General features: G+C 31.7%; 1 protein-coding gene across 2 annotated transcripts in view; it reads left to right on the top strand.

Moving 5' to 3' along the window:
• Positions 1-16,041, top strand: part of LOC120330627 (dyslexia-associated protein KIAA0319-like protein) — a 28,092-nt gene extending 12,051 nt beyond the window's left edge. For both annotated transcript variants that reach the window (XM_078113578.1, XM_039397503.2), the window contains exons 10-21: positions 757-920; positions 4,221-4,343; positions 5,282-5,427; positions 6,121-6,272; positions 6,900-7,045; positions 7,691-7,849; positions 8,978-9,123; positions 9,372-9,508; positions 9,840-9,962; positions 10,389-10,479; positions 11,203-11,315; positions 11,676-16,041. In XM_078113578.1, coding sequence (XP_077969704.1) covers positions 757-920; positions 4,221-4,343; positions 5,282-5,427; positions 6,121-6,272; positions 6,900-7,045; positions 7,691-7,849; positions 8,978-9,123; positions 9,372-9,508; positions 9,840-9,962; positions 10,389-10,479; positions 11,203-11,315; positions 11,676-12,019 — 1,844 coding nt within the window. In that variant the 3' untranslated portion in view covers positions 12,020-16,041. The remainder of the gene's footprint in view (positions 1-756; positions 921-4,220; positions 4,344-5,281; positions 5,428-6,120; positions 6,273-6,899; positions 7,046-7,690; positions 7,850-8,977; positions 9,124-9,371; positions 9,509-9,839; positions 9,963-10,388; positions 10,480-11,202; positions 11,316-11,675) is intronic.
• Positions 16,042-16,424: the final 383 nt, after the last annotated feature.

The raw sequence follows: 16,424 nt of genomic DNA, 5'->3' as shown, positions 1-16,424 counted from the left end.
GAGTCATATTCTACACATATTTCAGTGCAATGTTACAAGTGCTGCATTACTCAAAATGTGCAAAATACTACAATATGTTAATAACCCATGACCAATTCTAAAATATTTTGTCACAAAACTTCATTTATTTATCTCCATCTCTAACCCGTGACAGGGTTAAAACATCTGGATTCCAGATTGTTTACACATTACTATTGCTAATCTGTTTGCCGAAAAGATAATACTTGTTTCAACTTTTCAATGGGGATGATGTATAGAATATAGGCTACTTGTTTTATAGTATTTTAATTCCTTTCTTTTATCACCCTGTTATTACTACAGTAATTTTACACACGCCCATTTGATGGGGGCGCGTTCAGGTTATCATTATAGTATATCATGCTGGGAGTAGATAACCTAATCCACTTTCTACATATAACTAGGGATGACCAAAACCAACTGGTCTAGTCTACTATTTTTTGTCTTGTTTAGTTGAGAACACATCGAATTCAATGAGTTTGAATTTTGTGATGCAGAAAAGTTAACAAAAAATAATGATTTCATTGGTTTTCTATTTTTACAGATTTCAAACACTAATGAATGATATTGTGTATACTGTTAGACTTCAATTTCTCATAATAATAATTTTTCAAATAAAACTTTTCCAAAATCTTGAATATAATGATTCAAGTTGCATATTCGATTCATTTTGGGCATCCTTCCCCCTCTTTCGTTCATCTGTACTCTACCTCTATCTGTACTCTGCTTTTCCTTCAGAAATCGACAATCCACCAATCGCCAATGCTGGATCAAATCAGGTGATTCACTTACCACAAACATCAGCTGTATTATGTGGGAATGACAGCACAGATGATTGGGGAATTGTCAATTACAAATGGTCACTCAGTCCTGACAGCAAGAAGGATGTGGTTGATATGCAGGTATAGTAAATTACAAACACATTTCACTTTGGTTAGCAATTTTGAAAGCGCAACAGTTGGTGCTTTGTTCCAAGCAGAATGCGTTTGCCATAGCATGTCTGATTATCCCACAGTAATTCAAGTTTAAATTCTGTGGGGGATAACCTCATGCGCTGGTAACCAGACGAGCAGTCGTGGTATGCAATATTACTAATTCATTGTATCGGCTTTCCTCTCTCTGGGATAAATACAAAAATTCTATCCCAACAGTTTAAAAATGTGTTATCCAGCAGAATCACAATGATAGATCTCTTCACACTTTATGGGATTTTGATTTTTTTTCGTCCGAATTCCCAGAAGGTCATCGCATCATGTTTATTCTAATAATGTTTATTCTATTTATTATGTTCAATGTTTAGTGTTCAATTAATAAATTAGCAATGATATTTTCGGCATCACAGCCTCACAGAAATAGCCCGTGAATATATATATATTTCATCAACTACATTCTGTGTGATGCTTGGTGTTTGAATATTTAAAATGGATCTACATTTCCCAATCCTGAAGTTTTATTTACGGTCATATTATTTAAGAAGACTAGTATAATTGGCGTCAAAATTGTCTCCAACATTTGTTTGCTAATGTCACGAAAATCAAACAAGATATTGCTTTTTTGTAAATATTATAAACTATATGATTATATAGTTTGTTTGAGTAAATTATTAAGTACCGTAAATTACAGGCTTCGAGTGCTTTGACAGGTTTTTTCAAATCTTTTAAGTTATAAGTATGGTTGGTATGCTTTGTTTTAATTTTACACATTGCTTCAAATGGTGTAATATTTTAAAGTGGTATTTATACGCCGGCATGGGATTTGAACCCAAGATTTCAAACTGAGATGTCACCATAACAATTAGGTCTAGGCTTTAAATACTAGGTTAGTGGTTCCCAACCTTTTTTGAACTCTTTTATTCCTCCCTCATAATGCATAAAAACTCTGTTTTTGTTATTTGTTCAATATGTCTTGCGTTACGTGCAGGTCGCACTCTAGCTTTTGTGCGATTCAAATAGTTTATTATGTGCCCGTAAATATGTATAAAATAATGTTAATTAACTAAGCAATATTAGTGAAATTAGCTAAATAAAAAATTATAATTATTTCCCCACAGAAACTAGAAAATTTTTCCATCATGAAAAGATGACATATGTCAGCGGTTCATTCACGCACATTATCTTTATGTTCACAAAAATCTCATTGATTTTATGAACATATATTGAAACTTTTCCTTAAGCCAAATTTTCTTTCCATTGTAATATGATTTGCATTACAGAAAGTAATTGCGACATGATTTATAAAAGCTTGGAAATCTCTGACATATGTAAATTCCACAAAGATTTCACCCTGTTGTCTTTTTTTTGTAAAACTTCTATACCAATGTAATCTCATTCAAATTTTGTTTAGCTCAGATCTTTCTTTGAATTTTATGATCTATGAATGCTGTAAATGTAATACAGTATTTCACTTTTATTTTGCTGGGCTTTTAATTTCCATCGATTATTTCCTTCCTGCTAACCAGAGGGACATTGCTTTTATTGATAGCTTAAATATAGTTGGAAATTACCTAAAGAGTGAATATTCTCTCAATACATTGTTTCTACATAATTCAAATAAGCGTTCTGATTCTAATAATATTTATAACGCTTGTCACCTCCCAAATGTAAAGCAGTTTTCGTATTTTGCATGTTTTTCAAAAAATTATTCTGAAATAATTTATCATAAACCTAGAATTCTGTAGTGTTGTTCAGCAATCAACAGGTTGGATATTTTAAAAGTATATTTTCTCCAAAACTTGTTTTTTTCGGAGAATATTAATAAATTGACTTAAAGTGCAGTAAAATCACAGTGAATAACTTCAAATACAAACATTGTTCCAGTGGTTGCCAACCTTTCTCGTTTAAGCCTCCCCTCGCCTTTGTTTTCTCGTCACTATGCATGAAAGGTATTTTATGTATTAAATCGTTAATGGATCCACAGCTTGTAGACGTTGTAGTTTTGTGTTTTGTAGGCGTTGCATTGCCACTTTTCTACAGTTTGAGCAGTCTATAATGTGTGTGTAAATAAATATTACAATAGTGGAAGAGAATTAAAAGATATTAGTACTATTACAGCAAATGAAAGCAAAATTCCTTTTGATGGGAATTCTTCCATGGCTGAAAAACGTGGTATTTTTCAGACAACCAATAACACTATGCAAATGAAAATAATACTAATAGTGGAATTAAAACAATGATAATTTAATTCAAAAGAATATGCTATTCTTATTCTGATATGCCTAAATAACATTTTGTCATCAAATTTTTTTCCACATCTTTTATTTTTGAGTATCACAACTCTTCAATGTTAATTTTTTATGATATAATAAAAAAGATTTATAAAAATATAAAACTGTAATAGTTTATATTTAAATAGCCCAAATGTTATTACCGAATGTCTGTTATTAAACTAACGGTCTTATGTTATCAGGAAATACATATATCTGTTTACAACCGACAACCTGATAATTTCAACGTGTGAATAATGGCTTCCTTCCCACAGTCGCAACTGACGTTACTTGCAAAAATAATATTCAATCATATTTTTTGCAAAATTTAGCTCATTCTTGTTTCAATTATAATATATTTATGTTACATTTATTACAATTTATTATGTATGGTTACCCACATATGGTGTATCCACTCCGAGCAAGACCCTAAGTAAGCAGTCAGTCACAATTTGGGGCCTAAACATGTTTTTTTTTGGAGACAGGCTTCTGGGATAAGATTATTATCTTTTTTATTTTAGTTTAATTTCAATTACAGTATATATTTTAGACCATAGTGCTCCTTATAGGATCCGTTTTTATCCGTACATTTGCTTCACTGAGCTATAAGACCGAACCTGTACTGGTACTGGTTTTGAGTGTATGCAATAAAGCGTAAAGCATTACCTGATCCATACATTCGATGCACCGGCTTATAAGGAGCACAATCGATTTTTGAGGGAAAAAGAATTAAAAATTCCGCGTTATGGTCCATAAAATACGACAATTTCAGTAATAAGTGGTTTTCTTATGTTATGTTTTTTCTTGTGGAGTTCATGGCATTATCATGCATTTTTCTATACAGAAAGTTGATTAGGTTATTATGTAACATCTATCAGTACTGTATCTGTTACACACAGAAACAATTCACAATATGCGATATCGAAAATATATGTCTAATTTAGATTATTTCGTTATAAATATACCAAACTCAACTTCCTCATTTATGTTTTCATCGCAGGGAGCAAGAAAGAAATGCATTGAATTATCAAACTTGGAAGTTGGCGATTATACTTTTCAACTAACAGTAACTGATGAAGCAGGACAAGAAGATACAGCTAAAGTTACAATCATAGTACAACCTGTAAGTTATGTCGTTGACTAGCCATTGCAGAACCACTGCACTAGCCTTTATTAACTGAACTTGGTGAATTATAGTCTGTATATCAGTGTTTTTCACCACTACTTACTCGGCACGGCCAAATATTTTCATTCCAGTGGTTTTGTGGGTCGAAATGTTAAAAAAAAAATAAAATCATTTTTCAGTATCATAGATAGGAATTTTCCATAGCTTGAAATGCATTTTGAACCCCTACTGAGACTACTAAAAACACGCATATTCCAGTGTTCGATCGGACCCGCTAGCTGCTTTGATCTAACTTTTTTCAGAACCCCGCTCTTTGAAAATTTCTGGCTACACCCCTGCTCTGGAACTAAAATAAGAATAAGCTAGAATTTTATATAACAGAATAATAAAACTGACAATACATTGAATGAGACAGATGTGTATATTTTTGCACAAAAGATCAAATCTTGGCGCTATTTCGGCGATGGTGGTTTTCAATACTGGTTCCAATTTGATCTATATTGATTGATTTGTTTTAACATGACCCACAGTTTGCAGAGGCCTGTCTATAATATATATTAATATTTCAATGCAATCCCCTTAGGCTCATTTCTAGCCAAGTTGTGTCTGCTTATAATGTTTTGTGTTGGAAATACAATCCACATGTTATCATATTTCTGAACCTGTGGCTAGTTTTCATTGCTTATTATTGGTCTATATCTGAGTACAGCAGTTTATTGTTTCTGTCTTAATCATTTTTATTGTTATTAGTAAATGGTAATAAAGCCAAATTATTTTGAAAATCGAAAAGTGCAATTTTTTAATGGTCAAAAATATTCGTTGACTCAATTCCACTCAAACAAAAAAAATCCAATTTCCACTAAAACAAGTTTCTCCCAGTGATCACGCTATAATATAATTGCAAAAGGTTGTTAGTCTTTTTTCTTCCATTTTAGGAATCCAATCATCCACCATTAGCAAATGCTGGAACGGATCAACAACTTCTATTACCTTTAGAGAATGGTGTCGTTACTGTTAATTTAGATGGTTCTGCAAGTAAAGATGATAAGTCAATAACTACTAGACTATGGAAAATGACCAGGTACAGTTAATGTATCAACATTCTTTAACTTGAATCAAGTCTATTATTAAGCGATGTAATTATGGGATTCGGATATTAGCAATGTTTTAGAATTGTCTTGATTGAGTTAAGTTTTTTAAAAGTTTCGCTCACAATTTTAATTTTGGTAAAATTTGACATCAAAGCAAATAGGAAGGTTCAATAAAATTATATGATTTACCAATCAAATGAAATTTGAAAGGTAATGTAATAGGAATTCTTTATACCAGTGGTCAGATTGTAATAATTTGAAGTATGCAGAGAACCAACGATTCACTTTCTATTTCATAACTTAAGAATTATCATTGATACATTCATTCATAGTATGTCCATTATGTGCACAAAAACAAGCTCATGTGTAGCATTGTTTCAATTTGCATATGTGGTAATATAAAACCTTTCTGCTCTGTCAGAATTAATAATATAGTAATATTCAAAAAAGAATTTCAGGATTTCAGGCAAACAAAATTCCTTCTTTTCTGTAAAATTTCTATTTCTGTAATTTTTATAAATCTTTTTCTGATAAAAATATTTTTTAATAAAAAAGATATGCTCAAATATTTTCCGGTTTTCTTTTTGATAGATCACAATCTTATACTACGCAAGGAATCCCTTGTAGTGTGAAGTTTATAGTGATAAAGTTGATGCAAGATTTTAATTACCACTTTTATTCAGTGGCCCGCAACCAGTCACCATTGTCAAGCCTGATGAATTAGTAACATCAGTTACAGGGATTACGAAACCAGGAAAATATGTGATGACATTAACTGTTACTGATGCTGATGGGGCTTCTAGTTCTGATGATGTTGTCATTACAGTGAAAGAAGGTAACATATCGTTTTTAAAGTTTCATTCATTGTCAATGATTTGATGTTGATTGGATTGAAAATGCTGACATATTTTAATGAAATCTGCTCAAATCAAGCTCACATGCACTCACTTAGACACAAAGGAGGCTTGTCTCTGAGCAAAGTTACAAATGACAATCATAATTTAGAAGCGCTTGTATCTCGACTTGACGGGTCAAGTGTGGAATTGTACATTGGTAGATACTGATTCATGAGAGACTTAAAGCAGTTCATGTCTATAGAACAGGAAAGCAGCTATGAGGTAGTGAATTCCTCATAACGGAAGTTCGAAAAAAAAATTTTGTTGGACAGCTAGGGGCCAAATTGCAAACTATTTTCTATCAAATGTTGCTTTTTCATGTCTGTCATGGTATTGACTAGGAACTACTTTTAGTTTTGAGTCCTTTCAAGTTTACTGGTGTGGTGCGTTGTGAATAACCCCATATAATATCGGTGGCTGTTGCATTTCAGTGGTCCGCCAGTAACTCTGTTCAGTGATGAGTCTCCTTTACTTCTGAGTGAGTGAATGTGACCATCGAGCATATTTTAGATATCTTCGTTTGTATCTTATTGCCTGAATTTACATTCTGTTTTTCATTTTTATAGAGCAACCGCCCATAGCATTAGCAGGTTCGGACATCATTTTAACTCTCCCTGACAACGTAGCAATGTTAGATGGAAGTAAATCAACTGATGATTATGGAATCACAGAATACGAATGGATAAGATCAGACAAAAGTCCTGCTGCTGGTGTAAGTTGTTTTTCTTTAGCCCTCATCCATAGGCGTTTACACTCGTTGCCACCTGTTTATCAATACCAGTGTTATTTATAGTATATTATTGGGAGATCCCAAATCCTATTATGTTCAAACAATTCATGCTCAAAAAGTGAATTCCCCCCTCCCCCCTCCGTGAAATAGCCTTGTCAAGCAATGGAACTAGGAAGAATGGGGAGTTTTCTTGGGAAAGGAAAAGTAAAATCAGTTTTTCTGTAGCATTGTGGCCCCTCTTCAACCGCTCTGTGTCCCCTGGTTGGGAACTGCTGACGAAGGAAAATCAATTGTGCCTTCTTTTGTAGTAGTTTTTTCTCACTGTAGATTCATTTATAAGCTAATCGAGGATTGCCATCATTTTTGAACAGAAGAGCAATGCTAGTGACATATCAGTTTCAATATGTCATGAGAAAGTGAGTTTGGTGAAATTGATTGGCCAATCAATTCGATAATAAAGCGATTTTTTTCATAAATTCAGGAACAACAATTTAGTAAAACAATTCATATATACACTTACTGACCAAAAACTCACTGTTGTTTATTATCAATTCACACGTGATTCTGTTTTTCTCTAGGCTTTACTATCATATTAATGATAATTCCATATTTCTGCAATGATTTCAGTATTTTCTGAACGAGTCAAATCACCAAGCTGTTCTTCATGTTGCTGGTTTGGTACAAGGATCATTTACTTTTATATTAAAAGTTACAAATGTTCGTGGAAAATCATCACAAGATGAAGCAAGAGTTACTGTGGTTTCTGATCCTCTCACCGATAATTTGGTAGGTTTTAAAGATTTTTTCTATTTTTATGCTGCAGGCTAGAGGTTAGAGCATCGGAGGCAAATTGAATTTGTGAGTCGTGGTGAATTTGAATTATGGCAGTATCGTGAAAGTCACTTGTAACAATCTGTGAAGAAACCTATACATTAACAATGATAGGCAAGATCAATGATCAGTGGATTCCAACCGTTTATGGCTTTGTGATTTCCAATCGGGGGTACACATCACCCTAGAGCTCCGCAAGCACAATGCAGTCCAAGGGTCAATATTAATATATGTGTATTGTGTAAATATAATCAAATACCTATCGAGTTTGCCAATATTGTTGAACTACTACACCTTTTAGGCAATTTGTTCTGCCAGTATTACGTTTGCTTTCATACATAATTTTATAGTTCGTATTATTCCGGCAATAAAATAAATTGAATTAATTCGACTATTTCACAATGAATTCTTGAGCCTTTGGAATGTTTTATTTGGGTGCGCACCATCAAGAAGGTGGTTGAGAACCACCGACTTCAATTGAAGGGGGATACTTTTTTTCATGCATTCAAAAAGTTCCAATGTCAATCTAAATGATGTCATTTTTATTTCCTGATAAAGAGGAAATAAATTTTTTATTTCCCGCACCTATATCCTGTTATGACTTCACTTAATAAGGCTTCCTGTACCTACATACATATAAAATACGCAAACGCAACACTTTTCTTTGAGGTTGCAAAATGTAATAGGAAAGTAATATTCAGCAAGATACTAAATAGATTCCATAACTTTTCCAATTACCTATAAAAAATTTTGATGATTGATACCCTAACATAATATATTCACTATGAAATGTTCATGAATTTGCTGGATTTTTTAATCCATTCAGATTTTTATTTGTTTGCCTATTCTTTAATGATCTTTTTCAAATGATTTATTGCCCACATCGAATTTGCTCAAGGATGAAGATATATATTCTTATGGGATATTTTCCACGAATTATAATATTGTTAATACAATGTTTCAACTTCTTAGTAATGATTATCTTGTGCAGTTATTACTTTAAGATCGTCATCATTTTTCAATATCTTATTGTGCCATGAATTTTCCATGCCATCAAATGAATTTTCTGATATTTTCATGTAGGTTGAACTTCATCTTGATGCAAACATACTAAGATTTGATGAAGCTCAGAAACAAACAGTTATTAAACAATTAGAAGTTCTTCTTTCTTTACAACCTGATGATAAAATCATTGTTACAGATGTATTTGCTGAACATGGAACTGGACAGTAAGTAATGCCTATCGTAAATATTACAGTTTGTAACTCTATAATTTTTGCTGCAAATGGGGACAATAACAGTTCTATTTAACATCTGATCCAATCAGAAAACTGTCTTAAATTGAAAAATATTTCAATCCTAATTCTGTATTTGTGACTTGTTAATTAGGTTGTAATGTTATGATAAAATAAAATAACTGCATATGTCATGTGTAGATCTTTTTTCAAAATGTATTCGATGTTCTCTATTTTTTTAGTATGATTGTCTTATTCTACGTCAAATCAAAAGATGGTCAAATACTTCCTGCAATGACAGTAACAGACTCTTTGAATTCAAAATTAAAATATGATGTTGATTTTCTGGAGTTCAAGTTTTTGAGAGCGGATACATATGGTAAGTTGTGCAACTAATAGGGCTTATGTAAGTGTTTGTGTATTATAATAGGCATTTTGCTGTTAGTCATTCATTTCTGAATATTGTTGTGCACTTTAGAAGTGTTAAAAGTATTCAGATATTGAACTCCAACTGGAAATTGGAATACATTCAAAAGTTGTCCCTTTAGGCATTTGATAATAAAATAAACAAAAGAGCAAAGCTCAAATCTATGGACACGAAAGCCAAAACAAAATATTTTACGTTCAATCGGTAACTACCAGTAATTTAGTGATCATATCATTTGACTCATTGTTTTCAGTTTCTCAAAATTAAACATTCTGGTTTTCAGTTTGCGAAAACACTTGTTCTGGTCATGGCAGATGTCACTCCGGAACTCATGATTGTGAATGTGATTTATTTTGGATGGAAAACTTTTTCAGAGTTTATATGGGCGATGGAAAGAGAAATTGTGGTATGCTAATTTTAATTTTAGTAGTAGTATATTTCCGAAGGATTTTTTTCCCTTCTTGTTTGTATAGCAAAAAAAGCTATGGTGAAACCTTACACTTGTCTAACTTTTTCATTGATTTTTTATATTCCATAATGTACCTCAAAATTATGGTATGAATTGTATTTTCAGGATTTATTTGATTCCTGTTTCTTCTTCCAGCAAATTTCCTCATCAGAATTGAGCATGTCTTTGAATTTTTCAAATATATTAAAAGCAAAGTATTATCTTTTTTTCTTGTTTTATTTTGTCTTTTAAATTAACGCAAATTGATATTGACTAAAAGCAGATTGATATTAAGTACCCATGCCATATGAATATGTAATATTTTATAGAAATACCCATTATCATATACACTGACAAAAACTTGATATTTTATCAATTTTTTAGATTGGAGTGTCCTGTATGTTGGCATCGTTACTTTCATCATCATCACATTATTCAGCTGTGCAATGTGGTTCTTTGCCTGTTTTTGTTTGAAGTAAGAACTCTTTTATCCATCTTTTATTTGTATTCTTAATTGATGTACACACATTTTGTCCAATAAATGGAGTTTCATTATGCCAACAAAATAAGTTACAAAAGTTAAAAGCAAGTCTTTTAAACTTGCCACTCGTTTAGCTATTTGTATTTTTGCTATTACATTGTGCGGGTCAGACTTCACACCCCTCCATATGAGTTGATGTCAATTATCAAGCATCAGATTAGGCCAAGTTATACAATAATTGTATCCTATATACCAGAGGTTTTCAACCTTTTTTCACCCAAATAATAAAAAAAAATTGAAAAATCTTGGACCCAAGGATATACTCTCATGCTAAACCGTATGTAGTACTTTTATGACCACAGAATTAAACGATTAATACAAAACAGTCATTTTTACATAATATTTATTTCAACAAAAAATAATCAAAAGTTCGCACTTATGAGGAAGCTGCGCTTTTTTCCATCGGCGAGTTTTTTAAAATTGGGACGTGGGCAATGGGCATATTTAGGCAAAATAGCTACATCCAAGATTTTTCACTGATTTTCCCCCCCTATATAAAATTTCTATTGGGCAACACTACAATACTGAAGGCTGGGAAACGCTGCTATATACTACTAAGCCTCATGTGATGTTAGCTGACCATAAAAAAATGTTGTCCTTGCTTCAGTACTCGAACACTATACCTAGTTCGCTAAATGACTCTTTTCTATTTTGTAGAAAACGAAATAAAAGATCACCAAACAGAAGACGTAAAAATTACACAACTCATGACAAAGCAAGATATGAAAAGTTACCAATGAAACCACACAGAAATGGACATGTTCGAAAAAGTAAGTGTATTCCCCTGTTGTTTTCCTTTGAATAAACGTTTCACATCGCAGCAACAACATGCTGCTATTGAATTTTATAAAACACTTTAGGGAGATTGTTTTGAGGGAATGCTTCATTCTATCTGTTTGTATGCTTTTTGCAAAACATGTTTTCTGGATAAATGTATTTTCATTCAGACTTCACCCAGCATTAGCCAATTGTAAAATCTTATGTTTGAATAGGAATCATATATGGCGAACATTTAATGTAAACATATACTACATACTCATATGTTACATTCATATGCATGATTATTTTATTCTAGTTTTTACTATTCTACTGTTGTATTCGGGCATTCGTTCAACTTTTGTCTAATTTAGATGGATATGTACGACCGGGAGTAACAGCCTACAAATCAAGTAGTATAATGAGGAGCATTTCATCCTCAACTTCAAGTTTATCTGACTCAGACGCAGCAAAAGAACATACTTTATTCGAGAGAAAAAGACTCTTGCTTTCTTCAAATGGCGGAGGAAGACCAAATGGTGCTTTTGATCCAATCGAAGCCGATTTTGCTAAAGTAAAAGTCCGTAAATCTTCATCTTCTTCATTTAGTAAAAACTCTAATAATTCAGCGCAAAGAGGAGAAAATTATAATCCGTCATTCGGACATCAAAGTACTTTATTGAGGGTCAGAAACAGTGACGAAGAAGATATTTTATAAATAGTATTTTGTGTTTTCTTTCATCTATCTTCAAAGTGCAATTGACTGATATAAACTTTTATTAATATATGATTTTTTTGTTGCTCATGATATCCTCGGATCAACATGCCTATTGGGTAGTTTTGCTGGAATAATTGGGACCATATAGCCATCACCAATCCTAACTTGAATTACATTATCTGAAAGTGTATAAAGAATCAATGTTGCCCAATAGCTATTCACAGAGTATGTCATTAATCAACGATTTAGATTATATGTCCATCTTTATTTCTTATTTAGATTTAGGAAATTGAGGGTGAATCCCCATATGGTCATTTGAAGAAAACACGATTGGATAATTTTATATATTGAGGTGTAGAAAAAATTCCTGGGATGATAAATTATAGGCAATTATGACAAAAGCAATAACTGACAAAAAGGTTTTTGCTTACTTCTCATGTCTATGAGTGGCCAACAAAAAGATTAAGTTATCTCATAAAAGAAGTTGAATATTTCAAAGTAATTATTGAAATTGAAAGATTGTATCTAAAAATATTAGGATTGGCATAATTTAATATCTTTTACAATCATTCAACTGGTTGTCGTTAATTATGGCTCAACAGGGAAAATTTTATAATACAATTATACATATTTGTAATTATAATTATACCTTGCATTGGGACATTGTCTATTTCTTCCAGATAAAATTAGTATATATGTATATAACACCATACTTGGAAATTTGTCACATGCTTAGCTGCCTGTACTAGCTTCAGATACATAATCTTTTTTTGTTGGAGTGGTTATAACAATATTGATTGTATTAGTTTGAAACTAATATGTACGGCTGCACTTTTATTTTATTACTAAAAGACTTGTTGAAAAAAGGACCCTTTTTATGCAAAATTCTTAGTTATCTTAAATTTATAGCTACTTATAAATGCTTGTGCCTTGTGTTTTTGCTTTTAATATTGGTGCTATGTTGCTTTTTGTGTGTTTTTTCATGGACGCTAGTAACTCTTCAAATAGATTTAATACAACAATTAGATGTTTTATGAAATGATAAAATACTCCTATCAACGCCCAATTCCAAGCAGATAAGACATCTGATAATTAGATCACTATTTGTCATAATTTTTTTTTAGTAAGTGGTAGATAAGTTTTGATAATATTATGTTAGCTAAATGAATTGATTTTGATTAGAATCTGTGACAAGAGAGCTGTTCTTTTTTTTTTTGAAAATTTATTAGAAGAACTTAATTTGTCTAGTGATTGGTATGTTTTTAATTTATTGGTTCGTAAACTATTTGTCATTATCTCAAGTGAATCACAAAATATCAATTCCATTTTACCAAAGATTTACTTAATATCTTTCCGAGTTTAGAACTTGAAAATAAAATGTTTGAATTCGTTTAGAGAGAAATTCAGCTAGTTATATCAGATTTTTAACTAGCCTTTTCAGTTGTCTTAATTTTATGTTAGTAAAGTCACACTTTGGGATTTGTATACAGTAGGTAAATAAATCTATTGTGAGTCATAAAATTTAGAATCCACTGATTCAAAACAATGATACTATCCAAATTCTTCTCTCTTGATAATTTACTTTAGCAGATAATTGGAAGTTGAAATAAAGATTCTAATTAGCAATTACACCCTTTTATAAAACTTGCTTTCTCTTGCCGAATAATATATACGTTGATTCTTGTTTTTAATTTTTTCTGTGAATCTTTTATTCTATAATAAGCTTTGATTTTTATTACCTACATGCTCGCACAAATACATTGAAGATAATTTTTATGTTTGAAATTTGTGCAATTCTGTTCAAATTTTAAGTCCCATTTTACTTAAATAACCTATTTTATTTTTTTCCCCGAGTAATATTGAAACTATATCTAAATACACTTGTTGTCGTTATTTTCACCAAGTATGAAATATGATCAGTTGTCTCATATGTTATTCATAAAGATCTGCTAAGCCTGTGAAGCCATGTTGATTAGTAAAATATGATATATTGCTACTATGTGGGAGTAAAACCAACACAATTTTCCTAAATCAAGATTGGGGGCTGGGTATAAATAACAATGGCCCCAGCACCGGATCTTTTTTTGAAATTTATCAAAGTTTTAGATACACAAATTCAACTCTGAACTTATAAATCGATAATACAAATTGAATTTATATGAAAAAGTATAAGCTGAGAAGGTTATTTATATAGCGTATTACAAAATTGTGAATGAGGAAAAATAAGATGGTTAGGAACTGGAGCCACTAAAAGTTTTTGTAGCTCCGATTTTAGCTCTTATGGTAAGCTTGGCTCTAGCTCAAATTGTCACAAATCCGGTTTTCCAGCCCTGTTGTCAATACAGGTGAAATAGAAATTTAACAGGCATAAAGTAGGAAAATTGCTTTTTCATATCACAAGCGTACATAAATATAATAGTCCATTCCAAAATATGGGACAAATAAACTGTGATATGGGCATAAGGCAATAATGTATATTGTATTGGCAGATTTCAAATTGTCTTTATTTCTCTAATGTATCGAGTGCATATATATATATTGCTATTTTATCCTATATGACCTGTGCTATGTACAGAATACTATTGGCTTTTTATTCGCTGTATAGAATGCCGTAAATGCTGAGTTTAGCTCTATATAATTGTGTTAATATTTTACTAATGTTCCGTGTTATCAAATTGTTTTAGTCAGTGTGGTTATTTGTTTTTAGACTTATGAATCTGTCATAGTAACTTGCGTAGACTAGACCAAGAAAGAGGTTGCATATTTTTAAACCGTCTCTTACTCTTTTATTCAAGCTTTGGTAGTAAAGTTAGTTTGTCCTGATCAAGTTGATGTCTTTATAGATTACATGTCACAGTTAAAAATAACTTGCCATTACCATGTCTTGACTTTCTAAGGTATGGTCCACATGATTTATAATGTTTGATTGGCAATGATGTAAAGTCCATTTACCAAAAATTATAATATCGCATTGTTGAAAAGTCACAACAGACTCAGAATCTAGTCTGAGTTGTACAAAAAAAAAAAAAAATTCCGTCTTGCATCTTGGATTATTGTTATGGGACAATTAGAAGATGGAGGTTTACCTAAATTTTATTTTAATGTGTCTATGTAAGGTTTTGCTAATTTTGAATGATTCATGATTGTGTGGTCACTACCCCTCTCCTGGTCAATCATAGGTAACTTGACTCCTATAGCTGCTTCAATGAATTGGAGACTATTCGAGAAAACGCCCTTCTGACCCCACCACTGAGTGATTTGATATTAAGTGTTGTTAACATTTACCAGATACAGTTCCAGTTAAAAGTGTTAATTTTTAATGAACAATAGAGATTCATTTATGCCTCTATAAATCAAAATTTCACTGCCGAATTATCCTGTAGCAACAGTAGGAATTGGTTTTATTTATATCCAGTTTCACGATTGTTGTCATGGGTATTCATAATTAAGCCATAAAAATTTCTTTTTTACTCATGAAAATGGTTACATGTGAAAATTTATTAAAAATTGTTTTGCATCAATAGGACAAAATCAAAAATGTGTTTACTGTTGGTTTGCGTTTTTTTTTGCATTATAGATTTCTTTATAATTTGTTTTCCCTTAATAGTCATCAGTTGTATGAACCTAACTTGAAGATTATCATTGTTCACAAAAAACAAAGCATTCCGATTCCATGTAACCAGAATTGAAGCAATATTTCATTCTTTAAACGTAGACAATCGTCAGTCAGCCTTTTCTACCATGCATGGCTAAAGGAAAGTTCATGCTATGATCCCAGGTCTCTTTACGTACACTGTATGGTACAGGTATACATTTGTTAAATTAGTTTCATGTCAGTTCATTTCTGCACATGTTTTAAAATTATAATTCTTTATCCTGCTAAATCTTGCTTAACTGTGCTCAGTTGAAGATCTGATATTTTATTAATAAAATATGTTTATCTATACCTTATTTACTTAGTTTTGTCTCCTACTATTATTACTTTTGTTGTTTTACCAAATAATAAATTATGCTTGTTTGAAGTTTGTTGAAAATATATTGGTGTTTGGGGTATAGAAAAGTGGTGGTGCTGAGTGCTGTATATCACGACGTTACTTAATGTGGCGCTTGGATGCATTGGGATTTACCGTAAGCAACGAATATTTTTGGAAATGATAACCGATTTATTATTTCAATGACTGCCTTTTGTACTTTCAATAATCCTGTGTGCACTAAAGTCAACAAACGCATATCAATTTTCATGGGACAAAAAATTTGAAATGAACTTGACTATGAGGATGTATGTGACATTGGACTACAGTAGTGTGAAAGATGGCTTTCCATGAAACGATGTTGTTTTGATTATGACAAAGGCGCCTAGCTTAATAATATGCAATCTTCCAGAAGTATGCATGGATATACGGTT

The sequence above is a fragment of the Styela clava genome, chromosome 6, assembly GCF_964204865.1.
Source record: "Styela clava chromosome 6, kaStyClav1.hap1.2, whole genome shotgun sequence".
NCBI classification, from domain to species: domain Eukaryota; kingdom Metazoa; phylum Chordata; class Ascidiacea; order Stolidobranchia; family Styelidae; genus Styela; species Styela clava.
This window is presented reverse-complemented; position numbering and strand designations above follow the sequence as displayed.